At 54.7% G+C, this 24,741-nt stretch overlaps 3 protein-coding genes across 7 annotated transcripts in view; 1 reads left to right on the top strand and 2 right to left on the bottom strand.

Annotated features, from left to right (window-relative positions):
* Positions 1 to 355: 355 nt before the first annotated feature.
* On the bottom strand, positions 356 to 7,000 carry CKAP2L (cytoskeleton associated protein 2 like). The gene is made up of 9 exons (XM_065696882.1): positions 6,893 to 7,000; positions 6,047 to 6,113; positions 4,377 to 4,443; positions 3,123 to 4,171; positions 2,605 to 2,797; positions 1,816 to 1,971; positions 1,286 to 1,346; positions 838 to 976; positions 356 to 746 (listed from the first exon to the last, which is right to left on the bottom strand). Exons 1-9 carry the CDS (start codon positions 6,927 to 6,929, stop codon positions 503 to 505), a joined length of 2,013 nt encoding a protein of 670 aa, XP_065552954.1. The 5' UTR covers positions 6,930 to 7,000; the 3' UTR covers positions 356 to 502.
* Positions 7,001 to 8,773: 1,773 nt separating this feature from the next.
* LOC136022947 (interleukin-1 receptor antagonist protein-like) lies at positions 8,774 to 11,155 on the bottom strand. 2 transcript variants are annotated; one of them, XM_065696888.1, is made up of 6 exons: positions 10,311 to 11,153; positions 10,177 to 10,225; positions 9,919 to 10,096; positions 9,643 to 9,813; positions 9,375 to 9,520; positions 8,774 to 9,288 (listed from the first exon to the last, which is right to left on the bottom strand). In XM_065696888.1, exons 1-6 carry the CDS (start codon positions 10,349 to 10,351, stop codon positions 9,076 to 9,078), a joined length of 798 nt encoding a protein of 265 aa, XP_065552960.1. In that variant the 5' UTR covers positions 10,352 to 11,153; the 3' UTR covers positions 8,774 to 9,075. The 2 variants fall into 2 exon arrangements, with proteins under 2 accessions (XP_065552960.1, XP_065552959.1); XM_065696887.1 differs by having other exon boundaries at positions 10,177 to 11,155.
* An 868-nt stretch (positions 11,156 to 12,023) lies between these two features.
* The window catches only part of OGDH (oxoglutarate dehydrogenase), a 32,451-nt gene continuing 19,733 nt past the window's right edge, over positions 12,024 to 24,741 (top strand). For all 4 annotated transcript variants that reach the window (XM_065697355.1, XM_065697353.1, XM_065697356.1 and 1 more), the window contains exons 1-3: positions 12,024 to 12,104; positions 15,753 to 16,001; positions 22,442 to 22,630. In XM_065697355.1, the coding sequence (XP_065553427.1) occupies positions 15,780 to 16,001; positions 22,442 to 22,630 (411 nt within the window). In that variant the 5' untranslated portion in view covers positions 12,024 to 12,104; positions 15,753 to 15,779. The remainder of the gene's footprint in view (positions 12,105 to 15,752; positions 16,002 to 22,441; positions 22,631 to 24,741) is intronic.

Here is a 24,741-nt window from a genome sequence, read left to right as displayed (position 1 = left end):
GGCCAGGCCAAGGGGAATGGCTTGAACCTGCCCGAGGGGAGACTGAGATGAGCTCTTAGGCAGAAGCTCTTCCCTGTGAGGGTGCTGAGGCGCTGGCACAGGGTGCCCAGAGAAGCTGTGGCTGCCCCATCCCTAGCAGTGCTCAAGGCCAGGTTGGACACAGGGCTTGGAGCAAGCTGCTCCAGTGGCAGGGGTTGGAGCTGGATGAGCTTTAAGGTCCCTTCCAATCCAAACCAGTCTCTGAGCCTAGGAGGTGCCACAGCCAGACTGATATCATCCTACTGCAGGAAAAATCACAGCCAAGCAGCTACAGGCAGCAACAACCCCCTGCCCCGCCCCCCCAATCCACACTGAATCCATACAGAGAGTTTATTTAGAACAGTGCTTATATAATTAAAACAGGCTTATCATGTACAACACATACATATTTACAGTTGATAGGCAACAAGAGGAGTCTTTGAAGTGCAAGGCACCAAAGAGCCTGCACCCTGCTGGGAATCCCTCAGCAGCTCTCAGGGGGATACAAACTCAGCCCCTCCAGCTCCGCCACCTCTGGCAAAGCCTTGTTTTTCCGGAAGAAGAACTGAGTCTCCTCTTCAGCATCCAGGATTTCACTGAGGGACGACACCACAGGGTCATGGTCCTTCAGCAGCTCCGGGTAGCGGCTCCCAACCCGCTCTATGCGTGCTGAGCGCCGCACAGGCGTCAGGAATTTCAGCTCTGGGCCTTGCAACAGCTCTTTTACTCTGCATAGAAGACAAGAGGCCTTTAGGTAAACCCTGCCATGAGCATGGGCACACAGGTGTTTGCTGCCTGGAGCGGGCAGCTCGGCCTCACCTGGGTACAGAGGTAACCTGTAACTTGATTGAAGCAGGCAGGCTGGTCAGGGACCTGCCTGGCAAGCAGGGAGTCGCTGCCACGTGCTGCCTATTGCTTGGTGTCGTGGGCTCCTCAGGACCTGGCTGTGACTTTTCATCTGACAGGAGAGGCAAACAGCAGCACAGTTGAAGAGAGGGTAGAACAGGGCAGCCAGAGAGGGAGCAGAATGTACTCCGGCCACAGCCAGGGCATCTCACTACAGAGTCATGCTGGGCCAGGCCCATCCCCAGCCCTGGCAGAGAAATCCTGCCCCTCTTTTGAGACTGAAACTCTCGACTTTCACAACACTCAGTCTCCATCAGAGCCAAGGGTGCTGGGACAATGCAAACCGTGCTGCTTCCCTGCCTGCAGCAACCAGGGAACCCCAGCTTGCCCATGCTCCAGTGGCCTCACATGCACGTATTACCTTCTGGTTGGTCTGCAGCCTTCAGAATATTAAGGACAACTTCTCTGAGCTCCTGCAGAGGCTGCAGGGAAAGCAGAGTGTAGGTCAAGGCAGGCCTGACTTGGGAATGGAGACCAGAGTTACAACTGAACAGGAGAAAAGCTTTTTGCTTCATCCATGCTGGAGACAGTGGCAGAAGACTGCAGGATTCCCCTTCTCCAAGGGCGAGCTGTCAGCACACAGGCTCAGCCACAAACCCCACCACATGCTGCAGTTGTGCTGCCCAGACCAGCACTGACCTGCTGGCACATCACTTCCAGCTACAGCTCCAACACAGCATAGGGTGCATATGCTTCCTGGCCCCATTCCCACCCGCACAGACCCACTGGCTGGGCTGAGTGAAGCCAAAGGTGTCAAAATGGGACCAGCAGCTCTAAACGGTTTTTTCTCACAAGTGTCTGGTGCTGCTAAAGTCATCCCAGAATCCAACCTTGGGATGTGGAGGAAATGTGCTCCTGCAGGGAGCTACTGGGGAGATGCGCCTCACTTACCACAGCACCAGCACAGACTGCAGCTCTGTACAGCCCTGCTGCATCAAAGGGGCCGCTCCGGGCGAGCAGTTTCGCTTTGCAGATCCAGAAGTTGGCAAATTTCTCTGCCTGGGGCACATGGGACAGCACCTCCAAGACCTCCTCAGTCTCAACACCCTGCGAGGGCAAGGTCCCAGAGGCAAGCATCAATTGCAAGGGCCAGAGGTGTGCACCAGGAAGCTGGTGGTGCACAACCACTCTCCCAGCGATCGCTAGGGAAGGGAGGGTCTGAAGGGGCAGCCCTTCAATATGACTGTGGACATGTGATAGTTTTCCTGCCTCAGTTTTACCTTTGTAAAATTAGTCTGGCATTTCAGAGGGATGTTGAGGGATAAGCTCCTCACTAGCAGAGTCACCAAACCCCAGAGCAGGGCTGGTGGTCAGTGCTCCCAGAGGTGATGCTGCATGGTGGCTGTAATGTCCCCCAGGGACATACCTCAAGCTGGCTCAGCCAGCCTGGGTTGCTGCTGCAGAAGCTCCTGCTGCAGAGTCCCCTGCCAGACACCAGCAATGACACCACATGCCCCCCATGACCAGCTATGGCTCCATCTTCCCCATTGCACTGCATGCCTTCGGCCTATCCATAACTCCTTGAGGACTTGAGATGTGACTGCTCTGGCAACTGCAGGCCAGCATGAACATTTGCTCTAATTCTCTCTGCGCTGTTGGGGGAACATGGCCCTACCCTCATCTCCCAGGAAGCTCCAGGGGAAGAGGAGCCCATCCAAGCAGCTTCTTTCCCATTCTCACCTCCTCAATGAGCTTCAAGCACTCAGTTAATACATTGTTGATCTTCTCCAAGCAGTGCTCCTCTGGTTTCTCCTGCTTTTCTTTCTCCTTGACATTTCTGCAGGACAGCTTCACTGCGTTTTTCTGAAGCAGCATCATAGGTGGCCGTTTGTACGTCTTGCCTTTGGATGCCAACCACTCTTCCAGCTGTTTCCTGTCAAAGGACCCAGGGATCACTGTCACCACCCCAGCAGACCACCAGCACTTGCCAGGCTACTGTTTTCCCTGGGAATCTCCCTCTAGCCAGCTTCAGCAGCTTGGGGAGAACATCTATCCTCAGCGGGTCACAGACAAACCCAAGGCACCACTGAACCTCAAGCCCACCCTCCTCTTTTCTGGGGCATCAGCCTCACACAGTTCACAAGTAAGGGGACTTTGGACCCTGTTTTCAGCAGATTGGTGGAGGTTCACCCAGTCAAACACTCCAGGGGACAGCAGAGTTTAAAGAAAGGACAAAATTGGCCAAAGCTGCTACTTACTTGCGATCTGCTGCTGACAGGTTCTTGGGAACACCCCTCGCCTGTATGCCACTTGCCTTTGGCAGCTCTGGTTTAAGCCACTCTCTCTTCCTAAAATTGCCTTCAGTTGCTTGAGTTTTGGAGCCATGTGTGCTGCAAGGCTGTTTTTGGGGGCCTGTCACTTGGCATGCTGCTGCACATCTGGGAGGCACCACCTTCATGCCCCTCCTATCCACCTCCCCTTTAGCCTTGGACCTTTGCCACAGCACAGTGCCACCCAGCTTCAGGCTGGTGTTCAGGTTTGTGGAGCCCTGGGGCCTGTCAGACGCCAGAGGCTTTGTGGGAGATCTTTTCATTTGAGGGGGTCTGCTCTGGTGCTCAAGACTTCCCACTGGAAACGGGCAGAGCGGCTTCTCTGCAGGCTGCCTTCCTGTGTTAGGTTTTGCCTGGTTTGCCCCTGGGTTTTTAGGTAGCAAATGAGTAGATGCAGTGAGTGGCCAAGGGGACTGCAACGGCCGAGTTTTGGTACTTGGGTTTTGAGACGTGCTTTTTGAGCCTAGCAGGGTTTTCCTGAATTTATCCTCAAACGGCTCTTCCTTAACCTGGCAGCTATTCATTCTGTCCTTTGGGCCCGTGGCTGTTCTTAGCTTCGTGGCTGAGCTTTGTCTGTGAGCCAAGATGCGTGTGGAGGCCTGTGCACGGTTGTTTTCTCTGCTGCACACCAGCCTGCCCTGCAGACCCTCATTTGGAGAGCAAGCTGTCCCAGGAGAAGGGTGGTCCCTTCCCGTCGGAGGTGCTGCAGTGGGGTTGGTCTCCTGCACAGGCTTCTTGGTCATTTCTGGATTTAGGTGACCACAGTTTGCAGTTGGGAGCCTCACTCTGTTCTGTGCAGGGTGGCTCATGGGAAGCTTTGCACTCTTCCTCGGCTGCTCTGGACACACCACCGCTGCTCTCTGGGACGTGCTTGAAGACTTCTGCGCAGCATGGCCAGCACGCCACTTGGGTTTGGCACCAACCTCACCATCACCCTTCCCCTTGTTTCCAAGAACATCCTTCTTGTGCCTGTCGACCTGGAGACAGCAAGTGAACCTCAGGTCAGTCCTGCCCCAGCCCTGCCAGCCCAGGGGTGACAAAGCACTTGTCAACAGCACAGGAACACAACAGGCTGCAGACCCTGCTCGGGGTCAGGAACTCACAACCCTCATTTGGGGACCCTGTTTGGCCCGGACTCCCTTCAAGCACAAACCACAAAAGACTCGAAAGATTTCTACTTACATGCTGCAGTTTAGAAACTGGCTCTAAGGGAGGATTCAGATGATTTGTCCGGTCCTTTAAAAAGGGTCTGTAGGAAGTCAAACAAATATCAGGCATTTAACAGCTATTGCACAAAACCGCTGATGTCTCAGTCACAGGGGCTAGAAGAAGCTTTTGGAAACCAAACAGCTATCAAGAAAGTACCATACTGTACCCAAAAAGCAGCACAAACCAGTCCTGCATCCACCTCTGGAGGCCTCAATACAGGAAAGACGAGGACCTACTGGAGAGAGTCTAGACAAGGGCCACAAAAATGATCAGACGGATGGAGCACCCCCCCTTTAGGAAAGGCTGAGAGAGTTGGGGTTGTTCAGTCTGGAGAAGGCTCCAGGGAGACGTTAACGCAGCCTCTCATCTCCTAAAAGGGGGCTTATAAGGAATATAGGAAGAGACTTTTCAGCAGGTCCCTTCCAACCCAAACTATTCCATGATTCTATGGCTGACATCCAAGGTTGCCACAAAGCTTCTGGCTTTCACTGACAATACAAGCAAGCGCACAGCTCCTGCAGGGAGTGGGTCTGCAGGTTTGGAGGCTCCCGCTGCTGCTGTTGCGCTGCAGGTCACAGCAGCGCCCCAGAGTTTAGTGTGTCACAGGCAGCTGCAGCCCCACAGCTGCCCAGGCACTGGGAATAGAACAGGGAGGTGGGATTGCAGCGCTGGCTATCAGCTCCTCCTCCTCCCTGAAATGCAGGCAGTGGTGTGGTTCTCCCACCCCTTGCTCTGGGGCCCGCAGCTCAGCCATTAGGGAAGATTAATGCCTGTGCAGATTTTTTTCGGTAATGAAAGAGCCCAGAGAGTTAGATGATTGTCCTCTATGCAAGCGGTGTACTAAGCCAGAAAGAAAGATCATGAATCTTCTCTGCTCATTTCTGTTATATTAGTGGTGTTTTCCAGAGCCTTGGTACCAGGGACTGTTTTGCTCTTTCTGGTCTCAGATTCCATTTCCCTTTATCTTCTCCCCCACTGAGAAGGTTTACAGCTTCCCCTGCATTACAATGTCATGAGGAATACTCACTGCAACAGGGAGTCTCTCAAGTGTTCAGGTTTGCCAAGCTCAGCAGGAAAGTGCCTCACTGCCCTCACGCAGGCTGATTCCAGAAGAACCGAGCAGGGCAGAGCCAGGTGACTCCCTGAACACATGGTTGGGACTTCCTAAATGCACTGAAAATGCCCCTTCCTGATGAAAGGGCTGTTAAAAAGCAGCGGTGAGACGTGAGCCACCCTTTATTCAAGACTGAGCTAAGCAGCTGAGCTGTTGGCACAAAGGCTGATGCTGCCAGACCCAAGCACTGGGATGAGAAAGTTTCACAGAGGCTCAGAACATACCCAGAAAGGACAATATCAACCAGCAGGAAATGTCAGCACTCATCAACACTCAAACCATCCCTTTGCCTCTGCTGCCAGTAACTCCGCAGAACACTGCTGGATACCATGGGGCCGTCCCAGGCGCTGCTCTGGCAGCGAGGCACAGGCAGGAGGTGTTCTTTGTACACCAGTGAATCACTGCAGGGAGAAGGCAGACCCTAGCAAGGCAGGAAAAAGCCATCTACACCTCAGAATCACAAAGTGCTTAGTGCTGGAAAGGACCTTTACAGAACACCTCATCCAAGCCCAATGTCCTCCTGACTTACTTTGCACTCAGGCATTTTGGCTTTCCTCTGGCTGCAGCATAGTCCTGGAGCCGTCTCCTCTGTTCTTCTGCAAAGAGATGGTAGAAAATGCAGTGCAGACACAACAGTCTCAGTACTGGATCAGAATGAATGTGTTTTACACACAGCATTACTGTACTGCTCCCCACCTGAGCCTGGCGATGCTGCTTCCAGCACCCAGTGCTGCCCAAAGGCTCATTGGTACATGATTAGGGCTCTCCAGCACTCGCAGCTTGATGCTGCTTAAAACCTCAGTTGTGCGGGGCTTGGGCAACTTTCAAAAGGAAAGGGAAAATACTGCCCATGACCCTCCTTCAGCTGCGCATCCCGTAAGCCTGTACCTGCTGTGGCCGAGCCCCTGCTAGCACAGGCTGGTGGGAAGCAAGAGCATCTCAGTGGGGGGGGTGACAGGGGATACCTCTGACACCTCCGGTTTGGCTGCAGTACCTTAGGGCAGGACAGCCCGGCCTGGCTGAGGTCCAGCAGTGCCGCATCCCTAGGGCCTCGCCGCTGTCCCCGGGGCTGTGCATCGCTCATCTGACAGAGCGAGCGGCCAGCCTATGCCCCGAGCTCTGTGGGTGTCTCAGCCCCTCTGCCCCCAAGGCTTCCACAGAGCGACCCAGAGCTCCCGCCCCTCCGCACCCCACTGGGCCACCCAAGCCCCGGGACAGCCCCAGCCCAGGGTCGGTTGCGAAGGCTCGAACCAGCTGGGTGACCCGCGCCCCTACCGCACAGAGCCCCGAGGCCGCCCCAGCCCCTCTCACCGCACAGGGCCCCACACCTCCACCCGGCCTCACCAGCCCCAAACAAGAGCCCCCGGCCGCTCACCCTGAGGAGCCATCCCAACCCGCTCCATGTCAAACATCCACCACCAACCGCCGCGCAGCACTTATTGGAGAACGCCTTCTTCAAACCGACCAATGGAGAGCGAGAAACCGCCGGCTCCAGGAGGGGTCGGCGGGTAAGCAGAGCTGTGATTGGCTAGCGGCGGGCAGGGGGCGGTGACAAAACAGTGGGCGGAGCAAGGACATGGGCGGGTACCGGAGGAGGGGAAGCTCATTGGTTGCTGCCACGTCCATTAGACCTGGTTTCCACCAATCATGGTGCGCGGGGCGGGACGGGCTGAAGGCGGGAGATGCTGCCCGCGCCGGGAAGTCCGGGTCACGTTGTGTCGTGACAGGCCGTGCCGGACCGTGCCATGCCCCAGCACATCACACCATGCTTGCCGGAGCATTCCACACTACAACATGCCATGGAATGACATGTTAGGCCATGTCATGCCAGACCATGCCACATCATGCTATGTCATGCCACGTCATGCCATGCCATGTCATGTTATGCCAGACTATATTGCTACCAAACCCCGGGAATTAAACTCTTCAACCAGAATCACAATCAATGGGGCTGGAAAAGACCTTCCAGATTGTCAGCTCCAACCGTTCCCAGCACTGCCAAGGCCACCAGTAACCCATGGCACTGAGGCCTCGGCTCCACGGTGTGTGAACACTTGCAGGCCTGGTGCCTGCAGCCCTGCCCTGGGCAGCCTGTTCCAATGCCTGAGCACCCTCTGGGGCAGGAATTGTTCCTCAGCTCCATCTAAACCTGCCCTGGTGCATCTTCTTGTCAGGCACTTGAAGGGAGCGATCAGGTCTCCCCTGAGCCTTCCCTTCTCCATCTGAACCCCCCAGGTCCCTCAGCCGTTCCCCATCACCCTTGTGCTCCAGGCCCTGCACCAGCTCCATTGCCCTTCTCTGGCCCCACTCCAGCACCTCAATGTCTCTCTCGTAGTGAGGGGCTCAGAGCTGATCACAGGATTTGAGGTGCGGCCTCATCAGTGCCCAGTGCAGGGGCACAATCCCTGCCCTGGCCCTGCTGCCACACTGGTGCTGATCCAGGCTAGGATGCTGGGGGCTGCCTGGGCACAAGCTGCTCATGCTCAGCTCCATCAGTCAGCACCCCCAGCTCCTTTCCCATGAGCAGCTTTCCAGCCGCTCTTCCCCAATGAATGACAGGTTAGAAAACAACATGGCTTTATTGCAGCACTGGGTGCTGGAGGATTGCTCTGCCTGTCACATGCACCCAGAAGAGACAGTTCACAGCTTATGTACCTTTATTATATACGTACTTCTTATAATGCCATGAAATGCCCATCCAATTCCCATTCCTCATGTTAATGAAAATTTGGGCAGACAAGGCCATGGCACAGGCACTGTGAATTTGAGGAGTGAATTTGAGGAGTGAATTTGAATCCTTGTAGCCTTGTCTGTGGCTATGTTTCTGTATGCAGTGAATTACTAATTTAATTCAGCATCAATTCCACATGAAGCTTTAACACAGCAGGCCACACTGTGCCACAGCATACTACAGGATGCCATGCAATGCTACACTATGTCACACCATGCTCTGCCAGGCCATGCAGTGCCACACCACATCACACCATGCTATGCCAGGCCATACCACACCAGGCCATGCCACGCCATGCCACGCCACACCATGTCCTGCAGTGCCGCAGCCACAGTGGGAAACCCACCTCAGCCAGCCCCCAGCTGCGGGAAGATCCTGCTTGTGCCAGCCAAGCCCGCAGGCTGTGGGGTGACCCCCACCCCCTCGGCATTGCACCCAGGCCTGGAGAGCCCAGAAAGCAGCTGAAACTGCAGGATTTCTCCATCCGTACACCACTCCCCACATGATTTCACCTCTGTGAGACACTAGTCTGGGAAACCTTTTATTTCCACCTCCATTACCAACAAATTCCAGATAACAAAACCACAATTATTAAAATATACAATAAGTTAAAAGCAAGAGGTGTTACACAATAAATAAGAACAAAAGCACTGGATATACACAATAAATAAGTACAAATGGGGGTGGGTCAGGCCAATAGGGCCCAGAGATACTATTTCACCTGAAATAGATGGAGAGGATGGGTGGTCCCACTGGGATTTGTACTTGGTACATACAGCCTGAGAACCGGCTACTGCCAGTTGGGTTGGGTTGGGAGTGGGGGCTCCTCAGTGCCTGCTCAGCTCATAGGTGGCAATGTTGACCTGGTCGGGCTGGTTGGTGATGCTGACAGGCTGGCGGGGCTGCAGGGAGGTGCAGATGAACCAGCCGGGAAAGGCAGCCGACTCGAAGCGTGTGGTGCCCTCGGCTGGGCTGTCCAGGCGGTAGAAGATGAAGCGGGTCAGCTCCACACTCTCAATGTCCCTCCTGACATCAGCTTCCTACAACCAAGGGGTGAAACGGGATTCAGGGTGAGCTGGAGTCCCCAGACCCATCTGAGATGGTGCCAGCAGGACCCTCCACTCACCTCGAGCTGCAGCACGGGCTCAGCACCACTCATCACACACGACATGTAGAGTTGGTAGCCCTTGATGCCCAATGCCACTGGCACCCGCCCAGTCCCTGGGCCACCCTGTGATGACTGAGGACGGTACAGAGCGATGTTGAGCTTCACTGCAGAAAGAAGGAATGAGTTAATGGGTGATTGTGGAGCTGTTGGATGGCACCTCTGCGGTCCTGAAGACATTGGGTCTGTTTGGGGATGGGGACATTGGGTCAGGACTGTGTCCCCTTACCTTTCCGCCCAGCAGAGGGTCCCTGCAGATGCAGGGCCACCAGCTGAGTGGGTGACTCCAGCACGAAGCACTTCTGGTCAATATCAAGGATGTCGAAGGACTGGGAGCGGGTGTAGCGATACATGGGTGCTCCAGAGTAACTGCCATTAATCCGCTGGAAGGAGACAGGCTCTGTGGGGAGGGAGAGAGTCAGGGGGATGCTAATGATCCCCATTGCAAGAGCATCCCCCAGTAGCATCCCCCAGCTGGGTTGACACACTGACATCACCCCCATACCGAAAATATCATCCAGGAAGTCCCCAAGGTCACTGTCAGCAAACTCCTTCTGTGCTGGCTTGGTCACAGATGCCACAAGGACAGCAGCCTGGTGAAAGGTCCTGGCAGGGTGTCCCTTGGTTGCTGTCACCTGGATGCCCACCCCATGTGATGCCACCTCCAAGTCCAGTCGAGGTTTCTGGGGAGGAAAGGGGATGTGGGGTGAGAGCCCAGCTTCTCCACACAGGGGTCTCACTGTTTCCACCACACCAATGTTACCTTCTGCAGGCAGAGGCAATCAGGGCTGTAAAACGTCTCCTCATTGAGGCTAAAAGGCAAATGGAGATGGTGAAGCCAGGGCCACCACGATGGCATCATATGCCCCGTGTCCCCTCCGGCACAGCCATGCTTACCTGCTTCTCTCCAGTATGTCCAAATCAGGGACGAATGCCATCTCCACGGCTGATTGCAAAACCTGGGGAGAGACCTGCTGGTACCTGTTGAGTGCTGTGGCAGCCGGCTGCCTGCTCCTGCTTGTGCTGCCTGTCGCGTCGCTTGGGCGCTCTGTGAGCCTGGTGTTGGCGTGGTGGGTTTTCAAGAGCCTCCGAAGGAAGTGCCGTCAGAGCGGGGTTTCCACCTTTCGCAATGCCTGGGTTTGCCCAGTTCCTCCAGAGAGACTGAGAGGTTCGGGGGTTGCCCCTGAGCAGCTCTGTGGGGCTGCGCGTGGGGCTGTGTGCATGGAAGAATGGAGGGATGCTTTGGGGTTGGGGTGTGGAGCAGAGAGCAGGGCTGATGCTCTAGGGCTGGTATGTGGGGCAGAGAATGGTTTGGTGTCAATGTCTGGGGCCAGTGCTTGTGTGCCAGCCCTCAGTGGCTGGACTGCCCCAGCAGGGACTGCCCCAGCCCCAGCCCCATCCCCATCCCACTGTGATGACAACCACTCTCGTCAGGGCTGGAGCTGCACTGCCCCGGAAGGGGCCCGTGGCGCAAGTGTTGCAGCTCCACCATTTCCCCACGGCTGCCTCCTACACTTCCTTGGCCCACAGCACCAGCAGGGCTCTCCCCATTGCCCCTCCTGTCCACACCAGCCCCATATCAGGACCCCGCTCTTCCCTTGGTCCCTTACGCCCACCTGCACTACCTTCAGGCCACGGCCTTTGAGGACAGCGTGACTATGGGGACACTCCTTGCCACCTCCTGGCAGCGCTCCCTGCTCTGCCACACATCCAGCCAGGGTGCTGGTGATTGCGCCATGCTGGATGTGCGTGGCTGGGCTTGCATAGCTGCGGGCTCTTGGTGTTTTCCTGGGACCTGTTTCACTTCCCCAATGTGCTGTCTGCACCCTGAGCTTCCGGGCAGCTCAGGCTGGTGCTGCTGTGACTCACCCTGCAGGAAATGGCCAGCAAGGCCAGAACTCCCCAGGAGGCCCCGCACCCAACCCAACTCTCTCACGCTGCAGGTACCAAGCACAAGCCCCGCGCTTTCCCTCGGACATTGAAGCAGAAGCAAAAAGCAGGTTAGAAAGCCGAGCAGGCCGGGGTCACACACAGAGGCTTTAGGATGAGTGCCTCCTGCATGGCCCTGCCGGTGCCCCTCTCTGCTGAGGCCTGCTGGCTGTCACCGTGCTGGGGTGCCGAGCAGGCCACAGTTCCCCTGGACCATGATGGGGTCCCCCATGCCATGGTGGGGGTTCCCAGCTTGTCCTGAGGTCCCCAGGTCATACTGAGGGTCTTTGGTCTGCCCTGGGGTCCCCAGGTCATACCAGGGCTCCCAGGCTGTACTGGCCTCCCCAGGCCATACTAGGGTCCACAGGCCGTACTGGGGTCTCCAGGCTGTAGAGGGGCCCACAGGCCATACCACGGTCCCCAAACCATACCGGGGACCACAGGCCGGAGCGGGCTCCCCAGGCCATACCGCGGCCCACAGCCCATACCGGGATCTACCGGCCGGACCGGGATGAGGGGCCTGCGCCAGGTAACTATAGCAACCGCGCCTCAACGGCTGCACAGGCCCCGCCCCGCCATGCCCTGCTAGCGGAAACGGTTGCGCATGCGCCAAGGGGCGGCCTGGCAGGGGCGTGGCGGAGGGCGCGCGGGGGCGTGGCGACGCGATGACGCAGCGCGCGGGGCGGGGCGGCGCGGGGCGGCAGCGGGCGGTTGGGGTCGCTGTCAGAGCCGGGGCCGCGGGCGGGGTGGACGGACGTGCCGGTGAGGAGCGTGGCCGGGCCGAGCTCGGGGCAGGGCTGGGGCGCACCGGGACGGGGGCTGGGGCAGGACCGGAGCGGGGAGAGGGGCGGTGAGCACGCGGGCCTGGGGACGCGGCCGCCCCCCCACCCCGTGTCCTTGGTGCCGCCGGCCGGGCGCCGCGGGGCGTGGCGGGGTGGGTGTGGCTTGGGGGGCGGGATTGTCGCTGGATGGGCAGCCCGGGTGGCCAATGAGAAGGCGGCTCAGCCCTTCGCGCCGCTCCTATAGGCGGCGAGGGACGCGAAGCCCGGGTAGCAGCGTCGAGCGCTGATTGGGGGCGGGTTTGGCGAGTGCGTGCTCGTGTGCGTGCGTGCTTGCGTACGTGCGGCCGCGCCGTGGCGGGTCCCGCGGTCGCTTCCCTCGCCCTCCCGTACGGTCCCCCCGGAGCGGCGGGCTCGGAGCGCTCAGGCTGCGGGCACCGGTGGGGGAACCGCCGCTTCCCCTAGCGCTGGATTCGATCTCAGTGTAACCCCCCCATAAAAGCGCTGCTGGGGGCGGGTATCGGGGGTTGCGGCCGCCGGAGGTCAAGTTTGGTGCCTTAACCTGCTTGAACGGCTCCTTCCTATCCGAGCCGCTAACCTGTGCTGAACGTCCCTGTCTGACCTGTCGGTGAAGTCTTGGGCTGTGGTCCGGCTGCTGCTGTTGGGGCCCTGGGCTTCCTCTCCTCATCCCCTTTCAGCTACAGCTCCGGGCGTTGGCTTCTTACTCCCGTGTGACCCCTGTTTCCGTTATCTCAGAGTCAATTTCCTATGTCCTTGCTCTTGGTGCACCAAGATTGACCTCAGAAATATCCCTGCTCTGAGCTCACCCTGGTTTGTGGTATGGGCTCCTGCACCTTGGGATGCCAAAGTTCCTGTGAGAGCCCTCAAAGCCTGGCTGGTCCTGCTCATTTTGGGCCAAACACTGGCATTATCCCCTCCTGTTTTCAAGAGAGGTCACCCGGACACTGCTGAGCCGCAGCACTGAAACTGGACACCAAAGCTGGAGCCACTGCCAGCACTTTCGTCTTAAAGCTTTAGTGCCTGTGCGCTGGCACCCAATTTGGTTGGCTCTGTAAAATACCTGCATGTGGTTTCCATCTTAATCTGAGGAGGAAAAGGTGGGAAAACATCTGTATTGCCGCACTTGCTGTCCTGCACCAGCCATCTGTTTCCTGCCTGTTATGGTTCTGGTTTGACTGTGGGCAGGAGTGGGCAAGCCGGGTGGAAAGCACAAGCACTCTTCCCTTTTTCCCTTGAGTAAATCTGTAAAGCACTTTGGGTGAATTAGAGTGATCCCAGGTCTTCCTCAGGCTCTTTGGACCAAACTCTTGTGTTTTGAGGCTGGAGGTGTAGCTGCTGCTATGCTGAGTAGCCAGAACTAACTTCTGCAAGACAGATCTGGCAGCCTGGCTGATGGAACGCTGCTCACGAAAGTGTGTTTTATTTCTCCAGTTTGCTGTGAAACTTCACTTTAATCTGGTGAATGCACGATGGCTGCGTTGACATTGGGCTGCTCCTCATTAAACTGGTTGGGGATATGAAAACCTGCCAGTTGGGTCACCTCCAGCTCAGGTCCTTCCTCTCATGGGAGGAGCTGGGTGGAAAGGGCAGCTTCAAGAAGAGCTGGCTCCAAGTGCCGGTGCTTCCCCCAAGATGATTTTGCTCTAGTGCTTTCCCTTGGGCTGTGGCTGTTGGTTGGATGTGTGTAATGAGGAGCATGGCTGACCCACACCAAGAGCTGCATGGTGGACATTGCTGGGGGACCTTTGAGAGGTCTCATGCTGACTCCAGGTTGCTTTTCTGGGTTCTCTGAGCAAGGGAGAGCCCCTTTCTGGGTCTTTTAACTGTGTTGGCCTTCTTGGGTCTGAGCTTTTAAGGAGAAGTGATGAAGTAGTCTGTCCTGGAGCTCTCAGCCCAAGTGCTTTGCACCACTGTACCTCTATTTTGCAAGGAGTCTTCCCTGTAGATGTTTTTTTTCCCCAGCTTTATCCTGGTGCATGTAACACAAACTGTTGGGAAGAAAGCCTTGGCCAAGCAGAGTGGTTGTGGGGTGAGGAATGTGGCAAAAGTCAAAGCCAAGACCTGAGGAGAGAGGAGAACGGAAGAAGCTTCCATGCTGTGTCTGTGTGGTGAGGGCTGGCCTCGAGGAGCACACCCCACTAGACCCGGTCAGCTTGGTGGGAAGGGAAATGTGCCATTCAGCCTTAAAATCCAGCTGGTGACAAGAGTTTTTCAGCACAGTGCTTTCAAGTGCTTGTCTTTGAACTTGTCTGACATCCCTGCAAGTGGGAGTTTGAGGGGCCAAAGTGTCCAACCTCTGCTGGAATCTGAGTATTATGGAAAGGATTTTCCTCTTAAAAAAAAAAAAACCAAACCAAAAAGAGGGTTCTCAGAGGAAGAATTAAAAAATAGAAGAAATTGAAGAATTTCTTCATCAGGGACTGTAGTGATAGGACAAGGGGGAATCACAGAGTGATTTGGGTTGGAAAGGTCCTTAAGATCATCCAGATCCAACCCCATGCCACAAGCAAGGGAGCCTCACACTAAATCATGTTGTCCAAGGCTCTGTCCACCCTGGTCTTGAACACTGCCAGGGATGGAGCATTTGTCACTTCTCTGGGCAACCTGTGCCAGTGCCTCAGCACCCTCACAGTAAAGCACTTTATATGTAACCTGAACTCCCCTGGTTTCAGTTTAAGCATTTGTTCCCAAGTGCTTCCTTAGAAGGCCAAAAAGGAAAAGGAGGGTACTTTTGATATGCTTACTGCTATATTAATACTCTGTTAGTTGAGGATGGGAGCAGCAGGTTATGACTTGGCATGTTTCTTTCCTTGCACCAAAGCCTTTGGAGCAAACACACCACTGTGCACTGCAGTCCTGTAGCCTCCACAGATCTGAGCTGGGCATCCAGACTAATGAGGGGCTGGGATTAAACTGACTGAGTGAAGACTGAGATGAGCTCTTAGGCAGAAGCTCTTCCGTGTGAGGGTGCTGAGGCGCTGGCACAGGGTGCCCAAAGAAGCTGTGGCTGCCCCATCCCTGGCAGTGCTCAAGGCCAGGTTGGACACAGGGCTTGGAGCAAGCTGTTCCAGTGGAAGGGGTCCCTGTCTGTGGCAGGGGTTGGAGCTGGAGGAGCTTTAAGGTCCCTTCAACCCAAAGATTTCCCTGGTTCTATGATAATACTTTACGGATTTATCATTTGAAGAAAGGTAGCTGTTGTTGGTTAGAAACTAAAGAGGAAAGCACCGGGGGAACCTGGTAACTTTCACTGCTAATCCAGTCTGCGTTGCACTGATGCAAAATAGGCTCAAGTGGTTATGATGTCCAGTGGCTTGTTTGAGGCCGATGTTAGGTTCCTGCTAAGCAAATCTGCTTTTCCCTGTTGTGCTGGAGGGTGCCAGGGCCATGCTGGCAGTGACGGGGGAGCAGTGCAGCCATGCCCAGTGCCTTGGCCAACAACTGTGTTTCCCATCCCTGGAATGGGGTGGATGGGTTAATCTGAATTAAAGACTGATCCTAAGCTCCATTCGCTGTGCTTGGGGCAGATGAGGGGTGACGAGGAGGGTTGTTGGGCACTGCTCTGTTTCTCCTGCACCCATTTCTAACCCACTTTTCCCTTCTCTCCCAACAGGAGCTTGTGTGAAGCGACAGGGCAAACATGCTTAACTTAAGGACTTGTGTGGCAAAGCTGAGGCCGTTGACGGCCTCGCAGACTGTAAAGACAATTTCCCAACAGAGGCTGGCAGCACCCAGGACGTTTCAACAGATCCAGTGCTACAGTGCACCGGTGGCTGCCGAGCCTTTTTTGAGTGGGACTAGTTCAAACTACGTGGAGGAAATGTATTATGCTTGGCTGGAAAATCCCAAAAGTGTACATAAGGTAAGGAGCCACCTTGCCAGGATCTTGCCTTCGCTTCTCTCTCTGTGTCGTGGGGTCAGGTAAGTGCACATGTCCCAAGGAGGATTGAGTTCAACTGGAGGGGCCAAATGGTTGTGGATCATCCTTCTGCCTTGCTTTGCCCGAAAGAAACATCAGTGATGCCTTGAGGAAGAGCCAAGAGGAGTGTCTCTGTTCAAGAGGGAATGTCGTGGGCTTGTGGAATACAGGCAGCATCCTGGATTGCAAGTGGATACAAGGAATGGCTTCTCCTGGGAATCTACCTTTAATGAGCTGCTGCTGCTTCATTTCTTCCAGCTCTGATGGCTCATCACGGGGTTTATTCTGGGGGAGGGGAGTCAGGGAGTGTATTCTCCACATCTCCAGTGGTTGATTTTGTGTTTCAGGTGTGTTTCATGTTATGTGTTGGGGTGGATGGGCTGTAGCTAAGCTTAACTTCGAGCTTGTGTACGAAGCCAGGGGGCTGATCTGCAGCCTAGAGAGGGGACTGGTCTGGTGGCCAGAGGGATTCTTACCAGCTGCTCCTGAACTTAACATTGTAAAGCCAACCTGACCATGGGCAGTATGTGCAGAGGTCTGTCTTGACCTGAGTTACTGAAGCTCCTCCACTGAGGTGAAGGCTCTTTGGCCTCGAGTCCACAGTTGAGGGCTCTGCTGGGAGGAAGATTTCTGAAACCTGACTGGATTTTCCCCCATCCCCAGTGTTTCACAAGGAAAATGTTCCTCTGGTGACTAAGTCTCAGCATTACCCAGGGGATTTTTAAGACAGTTTCATACATGTCCTGATGTAGAGCAGGGATTTTCTGTATTCGGTAGCATATGAGAAGCCTGTAGACCAGGACACGATGGTTAAATGAGCAGTCAGGGCTGAGTAAGGGATCTCATGCCCCAACGCCTGCATCAGCATTGAGTGTTTTTGATGGCACTGATCCCATGCAATCCAAAGTGTGCAGCCTGTGAGGTGCTGTAAAGGTCTTAAGGTAGGATCAAAGCTGGATTTTCACAAAGTGTTGACTTTATGCTTCTTTGGAGGTAAATGTGTAGCTGAGCCAAGCAATACAAACTTGGAAAACACAAAGCATGTTGGTTTGGGTTGTGCCCTTTGTCAAATAGTGACTTGAAAGCTACCCAAGCACATGCAGGTGGTGCAACGCCATCTTTCAGAGGCAGGATAGTGAATTAAAAGCCATGAATCGAAGTGCTGTAGAGAGGGTTACAGCAGTCGTGTCCTGGTGACAGGCACAGCTGTGTTTTTGGCAAAGAGGCTCTGCTGTCTGATACTGGCTCTTTGATGTATGGACCTGGCTCAGTCTTGAATGTTTCTCTGAGCAGATATGCAGGTAAATATCAAGACTAACAGGGCACCTGGCTTGGGGAGTGTATGTGGGTTGTGAGGCCAGGCCTCTGGGGGCAATTCTGGCCTTGTCACGTCTCTAATGTAGCCCATGTAGCTTCATCAGCTCGTCTATAGGTAGACAGTGCGTGCAGTGCTGAATAGGACTCCTCATGCATGGCTGAAGAAGCTGGAGGAGAATTTCAGTGGCAAGGAACCTCTGGAGCCTCTGCCCTGGCATAGCTGGCTTGGAGGAAGCATCCAGCTTCGTGGCTAAAGCAGCTCCCTCGGGCCATTCTGTGGTGGAGTTTTGAGCACCTCCAAGGGTGGAGCTCCCACCACCTCCCCAGGTCCCTGGTCTAATGTTAATGGTGAAGAACTGCAAATATGTGTTAGTCACCTCTGGAAATCCGCATCCCTTAAAGTGATTGTAAGTGCTCAGAGAGCAGTGCAGGAGTTGACATGAGATTTTTGCCTCCAGTGCTGCTGGGAATGGTTTGTGGCAACAGGAAAACCAGTGTGAAAATGAAGTGGGGTCTCATCATCACCAGGAAGTGAAGCTGACACTAGTAACGTGAAAAGTGAGTCCTCTGGGCTGCTTTATAAACAAAATTAAGCTTGCATCCTGCTTGTCAGAGAAGGTGTTTGACCAGGGAGATTTCACCAGGTGGTCTTTGAAGATTGCTTCTAACTCAAACCATTCTGATCCCATGAGGTCCAGCTCCAGGTCTCAAAACTTCTGTTGGGGTTGATACCTGAGTTGGCATGGACTTTGCTGTTGCTCCCTGATGTAGCCCTTGTCCATGACTCATCTCACCTGGGTGTATCCTTCCCTGTTCCTGTGACCTTTACCAAGATCCCTTCCCAGCTCCTGGCTTTGCCCTGTTCTCCTCTGCACTTCTCCGTGGCTCACTCTGTCCCCACTGTGGCACTGAGCTGCTATCGTGGGGTCAGGGTTGTGGCCAGCCCTGATCCTGTGTCTGCTCTGGCGTGACGCTGAAGCAGCCAGTGGAGTGTGACACCCTTGTCCTTGATAAGCACTGGCCTCCATCCTGTTAGGTGTAGGGTCAGACCCGGTTGTGGCTTATCTATCCCCTGCATAGGGCAGGGATGGTCCGCTCCTCCCTGTGCTGCTTTTGGCTGGTGAGGGCAAGACCTTCGGCCGGGGAAGGGCTGGGGTTTCTTTGCTGTTGTGAAACCTGTGAGAGCTCCAGGCAGGTTGAGCAAAGTGAATTCCCTTCCTCTGTATAGACACCAGTGGTTTAAACTGCAAAGGGTACTTGGGTGCTTGTTTAAAGCAGGAAAGATTAAAAACCAAAACAAGCTGGTTTAAGTTTTTTTTCTGTGTTCAGGCCTTCAGCTGAACTCTGGTTTCTGGGGCTGATGAGGAAGTACGAGCACCCTACTGCGGGAGGAGCAGGCGAGGGTGAGGGGATCAGTGCTGGAGGGCTGCTTGCTCCTGGGACCAATTCCCAAGGCAGGAGGGACACCCTCTTCCTGCCCCTGCTGTGCCAGCTCTGGTGCAGGCCTGGATGCTGGCGATGCTTGGCACAGCCTGTGCTGCTCCTCAGTATCTTCAAGGTCTTTTCCAGCCTGGTTGACTCCCCATAGGTATGTGCACCAAACAGTCCTTAATACGCCAGTGGTTTGATTTTGATACTGAAAGTGGGTTTATGACCACAACACAGCACGTGTGGCCCAGCGTTGACAACACAATGTCAAGAGCCCATAGGCTGCAGTGAGGCCAGACCCTGGTTGTGCCTTTGCAGTGTCCTTTGCAGTTGTGCTTGCAGTGGGCCCGGCCTGGGTTTGACGGGAGTCTTCTTGATAGTTTGAACTGTTTGGGTTTTGATACCTGTCTTCAGAAGCGAGGGCCATGGAGAATTGAAGTTCCTTGGTTATGTTATGGTCCATATGTTTACAGACAAGGCAATGTGCAGAGCAGAAGCTGATCCCCTGCTGCATGACCCCCCCTCTTCAGCACAGGTTACTTGCTGTGACTTTGGTTCAGGCTTCTCCCAGCCTTAAGCTCTGAATGTTCCTCCTGTTCTCACTGCTGAAGCAGGATGTGCAGCCTGGTTCACTGACCATGCAGAGCAGTTCTGTTCAGTGCTTTCTGTCCCCTGGAGTCCATGGCAGAAGAAAGGAGCAGGGACCCGGCCTGAGCAGGAGGCCATGTCTCCCTTGTGCACCTCCCAGCCTGGAGCAGCCCCAGCCCAGTTTGAGGCACCCAGCAGTGAATGGGAAATACCACCCCTCTGCCCTGGCCATGCGTGCCAGAGCTCTGAGGACATGGCTTCTCCACACCCTTCTCCAGGAAGCAAGACTGATGAACGCAGTGAAAGATGCTGGGTTCACTTGGTGAGCTGTTCTGGGGCTGTTCTTGATGGAGAAGCCTGCGGTGAGCTCTGCTCTCAGAACTGGGCTCAGGTTACCTCTAAAGCCTGAACTCGGCCTTCTCCCATCCTGCTGGGAATGCTGGGCTGGCAAATGCCTTGTGCTGTGGCCGAGGTGGGATGTGTGGCTGTAGGATGGTCTGAAAATGAGGGGAATTTGAGCTCTCTTTAACCAAAACATGCATTATACCCTGTATATATACGTGTGTATATATATATATATATATGTAATAGCCCAGGAGTGCTCGCAGGGCTGCTGTGGGCACAGAGAGGGTTGGAGGGGAGTAACCCAATGAGCTTTTTTACTGCTGCTGCCTTCAGCAAGGGCTGGAGTAAGGCCTCAATAAAGCTGGGGCTGCTCAGCCTCTCCCAAGGGTACGTGAGCTCCAAAGGCACCTGCACTGCTCACCAGAAACCCCCGGGGTGGCTCTTGAATAGTCCTGAGTTCAAAACCACACCAGCAACTTGAAAGCTGATGTTTTCATGGTGCTTATCAGGGCCACAGCCCCCACGGGGTTGGCCTGGGATACTCTGTAATTAGGTTGGGCAATAAAGCATTTAATGAAAGTGCCTGAACTGACCGAGCTGGTGCCACACCTTGTTTGGAGAGCTTAGAATGAGCTTTTTCTTTCAAAACAGAAGCAAACTGCATCTCCAAGAGGTTTATGTTGAATGTCAGAAGGGGGGAGGTCACAAAAGCCTCCTGAATCCCTCCCTGTCCCCCCCAGCGCCAGTGCCCTCCCTGGGCCACCATGTGCTCTTTCTTGCCTTTTATTTTCCAGTACATTAAAGCAGCCTTAAACCCCCTGGCAAAGCAGCCAGCCAGATTTTCCTCCCTGTCCCAAGGGCATGGAGCCCATCCTGGCATGTTTGCCCCTCCTGCCTGCAGGAGCCAATGGCTTTGGGGGCACCCGTGACCCTGGAAAAGGGAAGGGGCTTGGGTTTCTCTTGCCAGGAGTAAGGATCATACAAAAAGCAGCTCTTTTCCTAATGAACCTTTCTTTAGCAGCCAGCAATTGGAGCAGGGTCGGGTGTTTTCTATCTTAGCTTTTTGGGTGGGGTTTTTTTCCCTCTTTCCTTTTAGGAGCTATTTATCAGTTACGGTGCCAAATTATTCCAGATTTTATTTATGTTCCTTCAGCATGACCTGTTTCTAAATATATTCACCTTGTGCAAGTGTGTTATGGGGTGTCTGGGTAAATCTGGGCTGGAAATAGCTTCCTGGAGCATGTGATGGAGGAAGGGGGAGGGCTGGTGTTCCTCTGGCAAAGGTCAGGTTTCCAGTACCTGCCACCCTACCAGGGGTGCAAAAGCTGCTTTTTCTGCCCCAAACCCCCACTGAAGTTGCTCTTGTGCCTCTTTTTGACGTGATTTAAACGTGGTGGGGTTGACAGGGCAGTGCTTCGCCTGTCCCTGCGTCATAGAACAGAATCAGCCAGGTTGGAAAAGATCTTTAAGCTCCTCCAGTCCACATGTTCCCCAGCCCTGCCAAGGCCACCAGTAACCCATGGCACTGAGGCCTCGGCTCCACGGTTTGTGAACACTTGCAGGGCCGGTGCCTGCAGCCCTGCCCTGGGCAGCCTGTTCCAATGCCTGAGCACCCTCTGGGGCAGGAATTGTTCCTCAGCTCCATCTAAACCTGCCCTGGTGCAGCTTGAGGCCGGTTCCTCTCATCCCATCCCTTGTTCCTTGGGAGCAGAGCCCAGCCCCTCCTGGCTCCATCCTCCTGTCAGGCACTTGTAGGGAGCCGTCAGGTCCCCCCTGAGCCTTCTCTTCTCCATCTGAACCCCCCAGGTTCCTCAGCCGTTCCCCATCACCCCTGTGCTCCAGGCCTGGCACCAGCTCCATTGCCCTTCTCTGGCCCCGCTCCAGCACCATCACTGAGGTTGGTTTGGTGCTCTCTGCACATGAGGTTTGGGGCGTGCAGGGTGCTGAGACCGGAGGAGAGACCCAGACGGGATCTGTTTGCTGTAGCTGCAGTCTGGGACATGAATGCTGCTTGCCTTGCCCTTGTGCTCTGCGATCAGTCAGTGGCAGGGGTGAGAGCATGACAGGAGGATGTGGCTTGGACTTTGCTCTGCTGGTCTCCTCTTCCCCAGGTCTGCTGCTGCCTCTCCCAGTAGACAAGTCAGCTTGGGTTTGGCCTGGGATGGTTCTGGGCTGGACAGTGTGGCTTATGGTGGGTCTTGGGCCATTTAGACCATGTGAAAGAGGAAGAGGTGTATTTGATTACAGGGCAAAAGCATTTCAGAAAGTACTGTGGGTATTCAGGGGGCAGTCTCCTGGAAAGCAGGAAACGAGAGCCTGGAGCCAGGCTGGGGCTTGTTGCTCTGAGTAGCAGTTTCAGGAGCCAAGGTGGGCGAAGGGTGTCACCATGTCCTGTCCCGAGCGCTGCTGCCAGGGAGCAGGGCTCTGGGGATGGGCTCATGCCAAAAGAAGTGACCCAGAGGGATGGGAGGAAGGATAATTGCATCAGTAGAATGGCAGGAGAGCTCTGGTGCTTTCCTGTTGAAGGCAGCGGCTGCCTTCAGCAGCGGCTGCGTGATCTGGGGGCACAGGGAGGAGGCAGCTCTGTCTGTGGGGGATTTTACTTCCTGCTTTGGCAATAGAGCTGAGACCCCGGTAACCCTGAGTGAGGGGGGTTTGCGTCGTGGATAATGACTCTGTCTCCTCTCTTCTTTCTCTTTTCGTAGTCATGGGACATCTTCTTTCGCAACGCCAATGCTGGAGCTGCTCCAGGCACTGCTTACCAAAGCCCCCCTCCACTCAGTACCAGCCTTTCCACGCTGACCCAGGCCCAGTTCCTGGGTCAGGCACAGCCCAACGTAGATAAACTGGTGGAGGATCATCTTGCAGTACAGTCTCTCATCAGGGCTTATCAGGTAAGGAGGCTGTGTGAGGAGGAGCTTGCCCTGTATATAGGGGCATGCAGTGGCAGAGGTGGTCTGGGTTAGTGCAGATGATGCATGTGTTTGGCATGGAGAGCATGCTGGATGCCTGCTGGGCTGCCTGTTTTTTAAGAGGAGTTGCTGATTTGTCTGGGCAGAAGCTTAGCTGAGGCTTTGCTGGACAATAGGAAGATTAAAGCTATTGTCACCCAAACAGAGCAACTAGGGTGCAGGGAAGGTCTTGGTGGTTTGTTGGCTTCTGGAATGATGCTCCTGTGCTATGGGCTCCTGCCATGCTCAGCAGTGGTGTGGGACACCCATCCTGCTTCCCCTGTGTTGCTGAAAGAACTTCTGAGGTCCTAAAGTGAAAGTTCAGGAAACATCTCCTTGTGATTTGCAACCTGGAGGAGAGCTGTGGTGCTGCTGGGCTGCAACTCAGACTGATGCTGCTGAAGTCAGCCTTTTGGGAGACACAAGCTTCAAGGAGGAAGGAAACATCTTCCAGCTAGGCGATGGCCTGCAAGTATTTTAACTCAAGAGAATGTTTCAATGTGTTTCTTCATTTAAAAGTGTGATCCTTTCACGTCTGGTTATACTCCAGTTTGTCAAGTGTGGGATCTCTCACTGGGGCTTTGACAAGAAGTGAACAAACACGGGTGCTGTGGAGGAGTGCCCTCTTCCTGCAAAGGAGCACCTGCTGCAGGGCATGTTCCTGCTCAGATACGAGGAAATCCAGCACACAGGGCCACAGGTTAAGGCAAGAACTGCAGCACTGGACAAGTCCAGAGGTCTGCCCAGGCTTGGCCCTGCTCTCTGGTTTGAAGGTACCTGTGCCCTCCTGCCTGCCTCTGGAGCTGGGGAGCTGACAGCAGTGCTTTTGTGACAACCTGCATCTTTCCTTGTGACTGGTTCCATGGGAGGTGACCCTGCCAGCTCGCTCCAGCTCAGGTGGATCCTGGTGACCTGTTTCTAGAGGAAACTGGTGGAATAAGCGAGCAGATGCCAAGTTCAAACAACTGGAAGCAGCAGCTCCAAGTCAGCAATTTGAACACAAAACCTGTAACCATTTCTGCATTCCCATCACTTCCTCAGTCTCTTGAGTGGCAGCACTGGGACATGATTGCTCTTGGATGTATTTTTTTAAGCTCTCTTCAGTGGGAAATGCAGCTCCCTTCCTACCCTGGTATCACTGTGACAGCCCCAGTGGTGCAGTGGGGAAGTTCAGTGCAGTGTATGGAGGTATGAAAGAGTAGGGAGGCAGGAGGAAGTGCTACCTGTGATGGGGAACATACTTAAAACAGCAGGCAATTACTTCTTAATTGGATGAGCTGGATCCATCCTCTCCATGCTGGCTGTAGCCAGGTCTCCTGTTTGGGTCATTGGAGGGTACAGTTTCTTTTTCTTCCTTTGTTGTTCAGTGTACCTGACAAAACCTTTCCTGTTACTCTTCATGTCCTTAGCCAAGTTCAGCTCCAGCTGCTCCTTGGTTTTTCTGAACCAATCCCTGCCCTCTCAGGCCATATCCCTGTAATCTCCCCAAGATGTGTATTGCTGCCTCCACTGCCTGTGCATCTTCCTGTTGGGTTTTAGGTTGGCTCAGAGGTCTTGACTTCACTTAGCTGGCCTCCTGCCTGCCCTGGCTGACTTCTTGCATGTCAGGACTGGGAGCTCTAGCACCCTAAGAACTATGTCACATTCACCCTTTGCCTCTGAGGGCGGTGTGCCAAGGGATCCCACGCACTAGCACCCGAAGCAGCCAAAAGTTTGCCTTCCTAAGGTTTAGGGTCCTGACTCTACCTGTCCTATACCCCTCAAGATTGAGAGTTCCACCAGGGTGGGATCGCTGCAGCCTGGGCTACCCCCAGTTTTGCTCACTGATGCAGAAGAACTTACTGGAGAGGTCAACAAGTCCAGCATTGCCTCTCCCCTGGTCGGGCTCTCCAGCGTCTCTATTAAGAAATTGTCCTCAGCCCTCTCCAGTAGTTTCCTGGATTGCTTTTCTGTCAGCTGTGCGGGTGGTTGAAGTCTCTAGTCAGGGTCAGAGCCTGCAAGTGTGATGCTTCCTGCAGGTATCTGCTGTGTGCTTGTTTTGGGTTGGGGGCTAA

Source organism: Lathamus discolor, chromosome 17 (assembly GCF_037157495.1).
Source record: "Lathamus discolor isolate bLatDis1 chromosome 17, bLatDis1.hap1, whole genome shotgun sequence".
Classification (NCBI taxonomy): domain Eukaryota; kingdom Metazoa; phylum Chordata; class Aves; order Psittaciformes; family Psittacidae; genus Lathamus; species Lathamus discolor.
Note: the sequence above shows the minus strand (reverse complement) of the source record. Positions and strands in the feature narration are given on the sequence as shown.

Coding starts and splice junctions, on each gene's coding strand:
- CKAP2L (XM_065696882.1), bottom strand. CDS start 6,929: ATGTTTGACATGGAGCGGGTTGGGATGGCTCCTCAGG. Junction 6,114..6,892: donor GGTTGGGATGGCTCCTCAGG/GTGAGCGGCCGG, acceptor ATCTCTTTGCAG/AAGAACAGAGGAGACGGCTC. Junction 747..837: donor CAGGTTACCTCTGTACCCAG/GTGAGGCCGAGC, acceptor TCTTCTATGCAG/AGTAAAAGAGCTGTTGCAAG.
- LOC136022947 (XM_065696887.1), bottom strand. CDS start 10,275: ATGATGCCATCGTGGTGGCCCTGGCTTCACCATCTCCATTTGCCTTTT. Junction 10,097..10,176: donor ATTGCCTCTGCCTGCAGAAG/GTAACATTGGTG, acceptor TTTCCTCCCCAG/AAACCTCGACTGGACTTGGA. Junction 9,521..9,642: donor ACCCTCTGCTGGGCGGAAAG/GTAAGGGGACAC, acceptor TTCTTTCTGCAG/TGAAGCTCAACATCGCTCTG.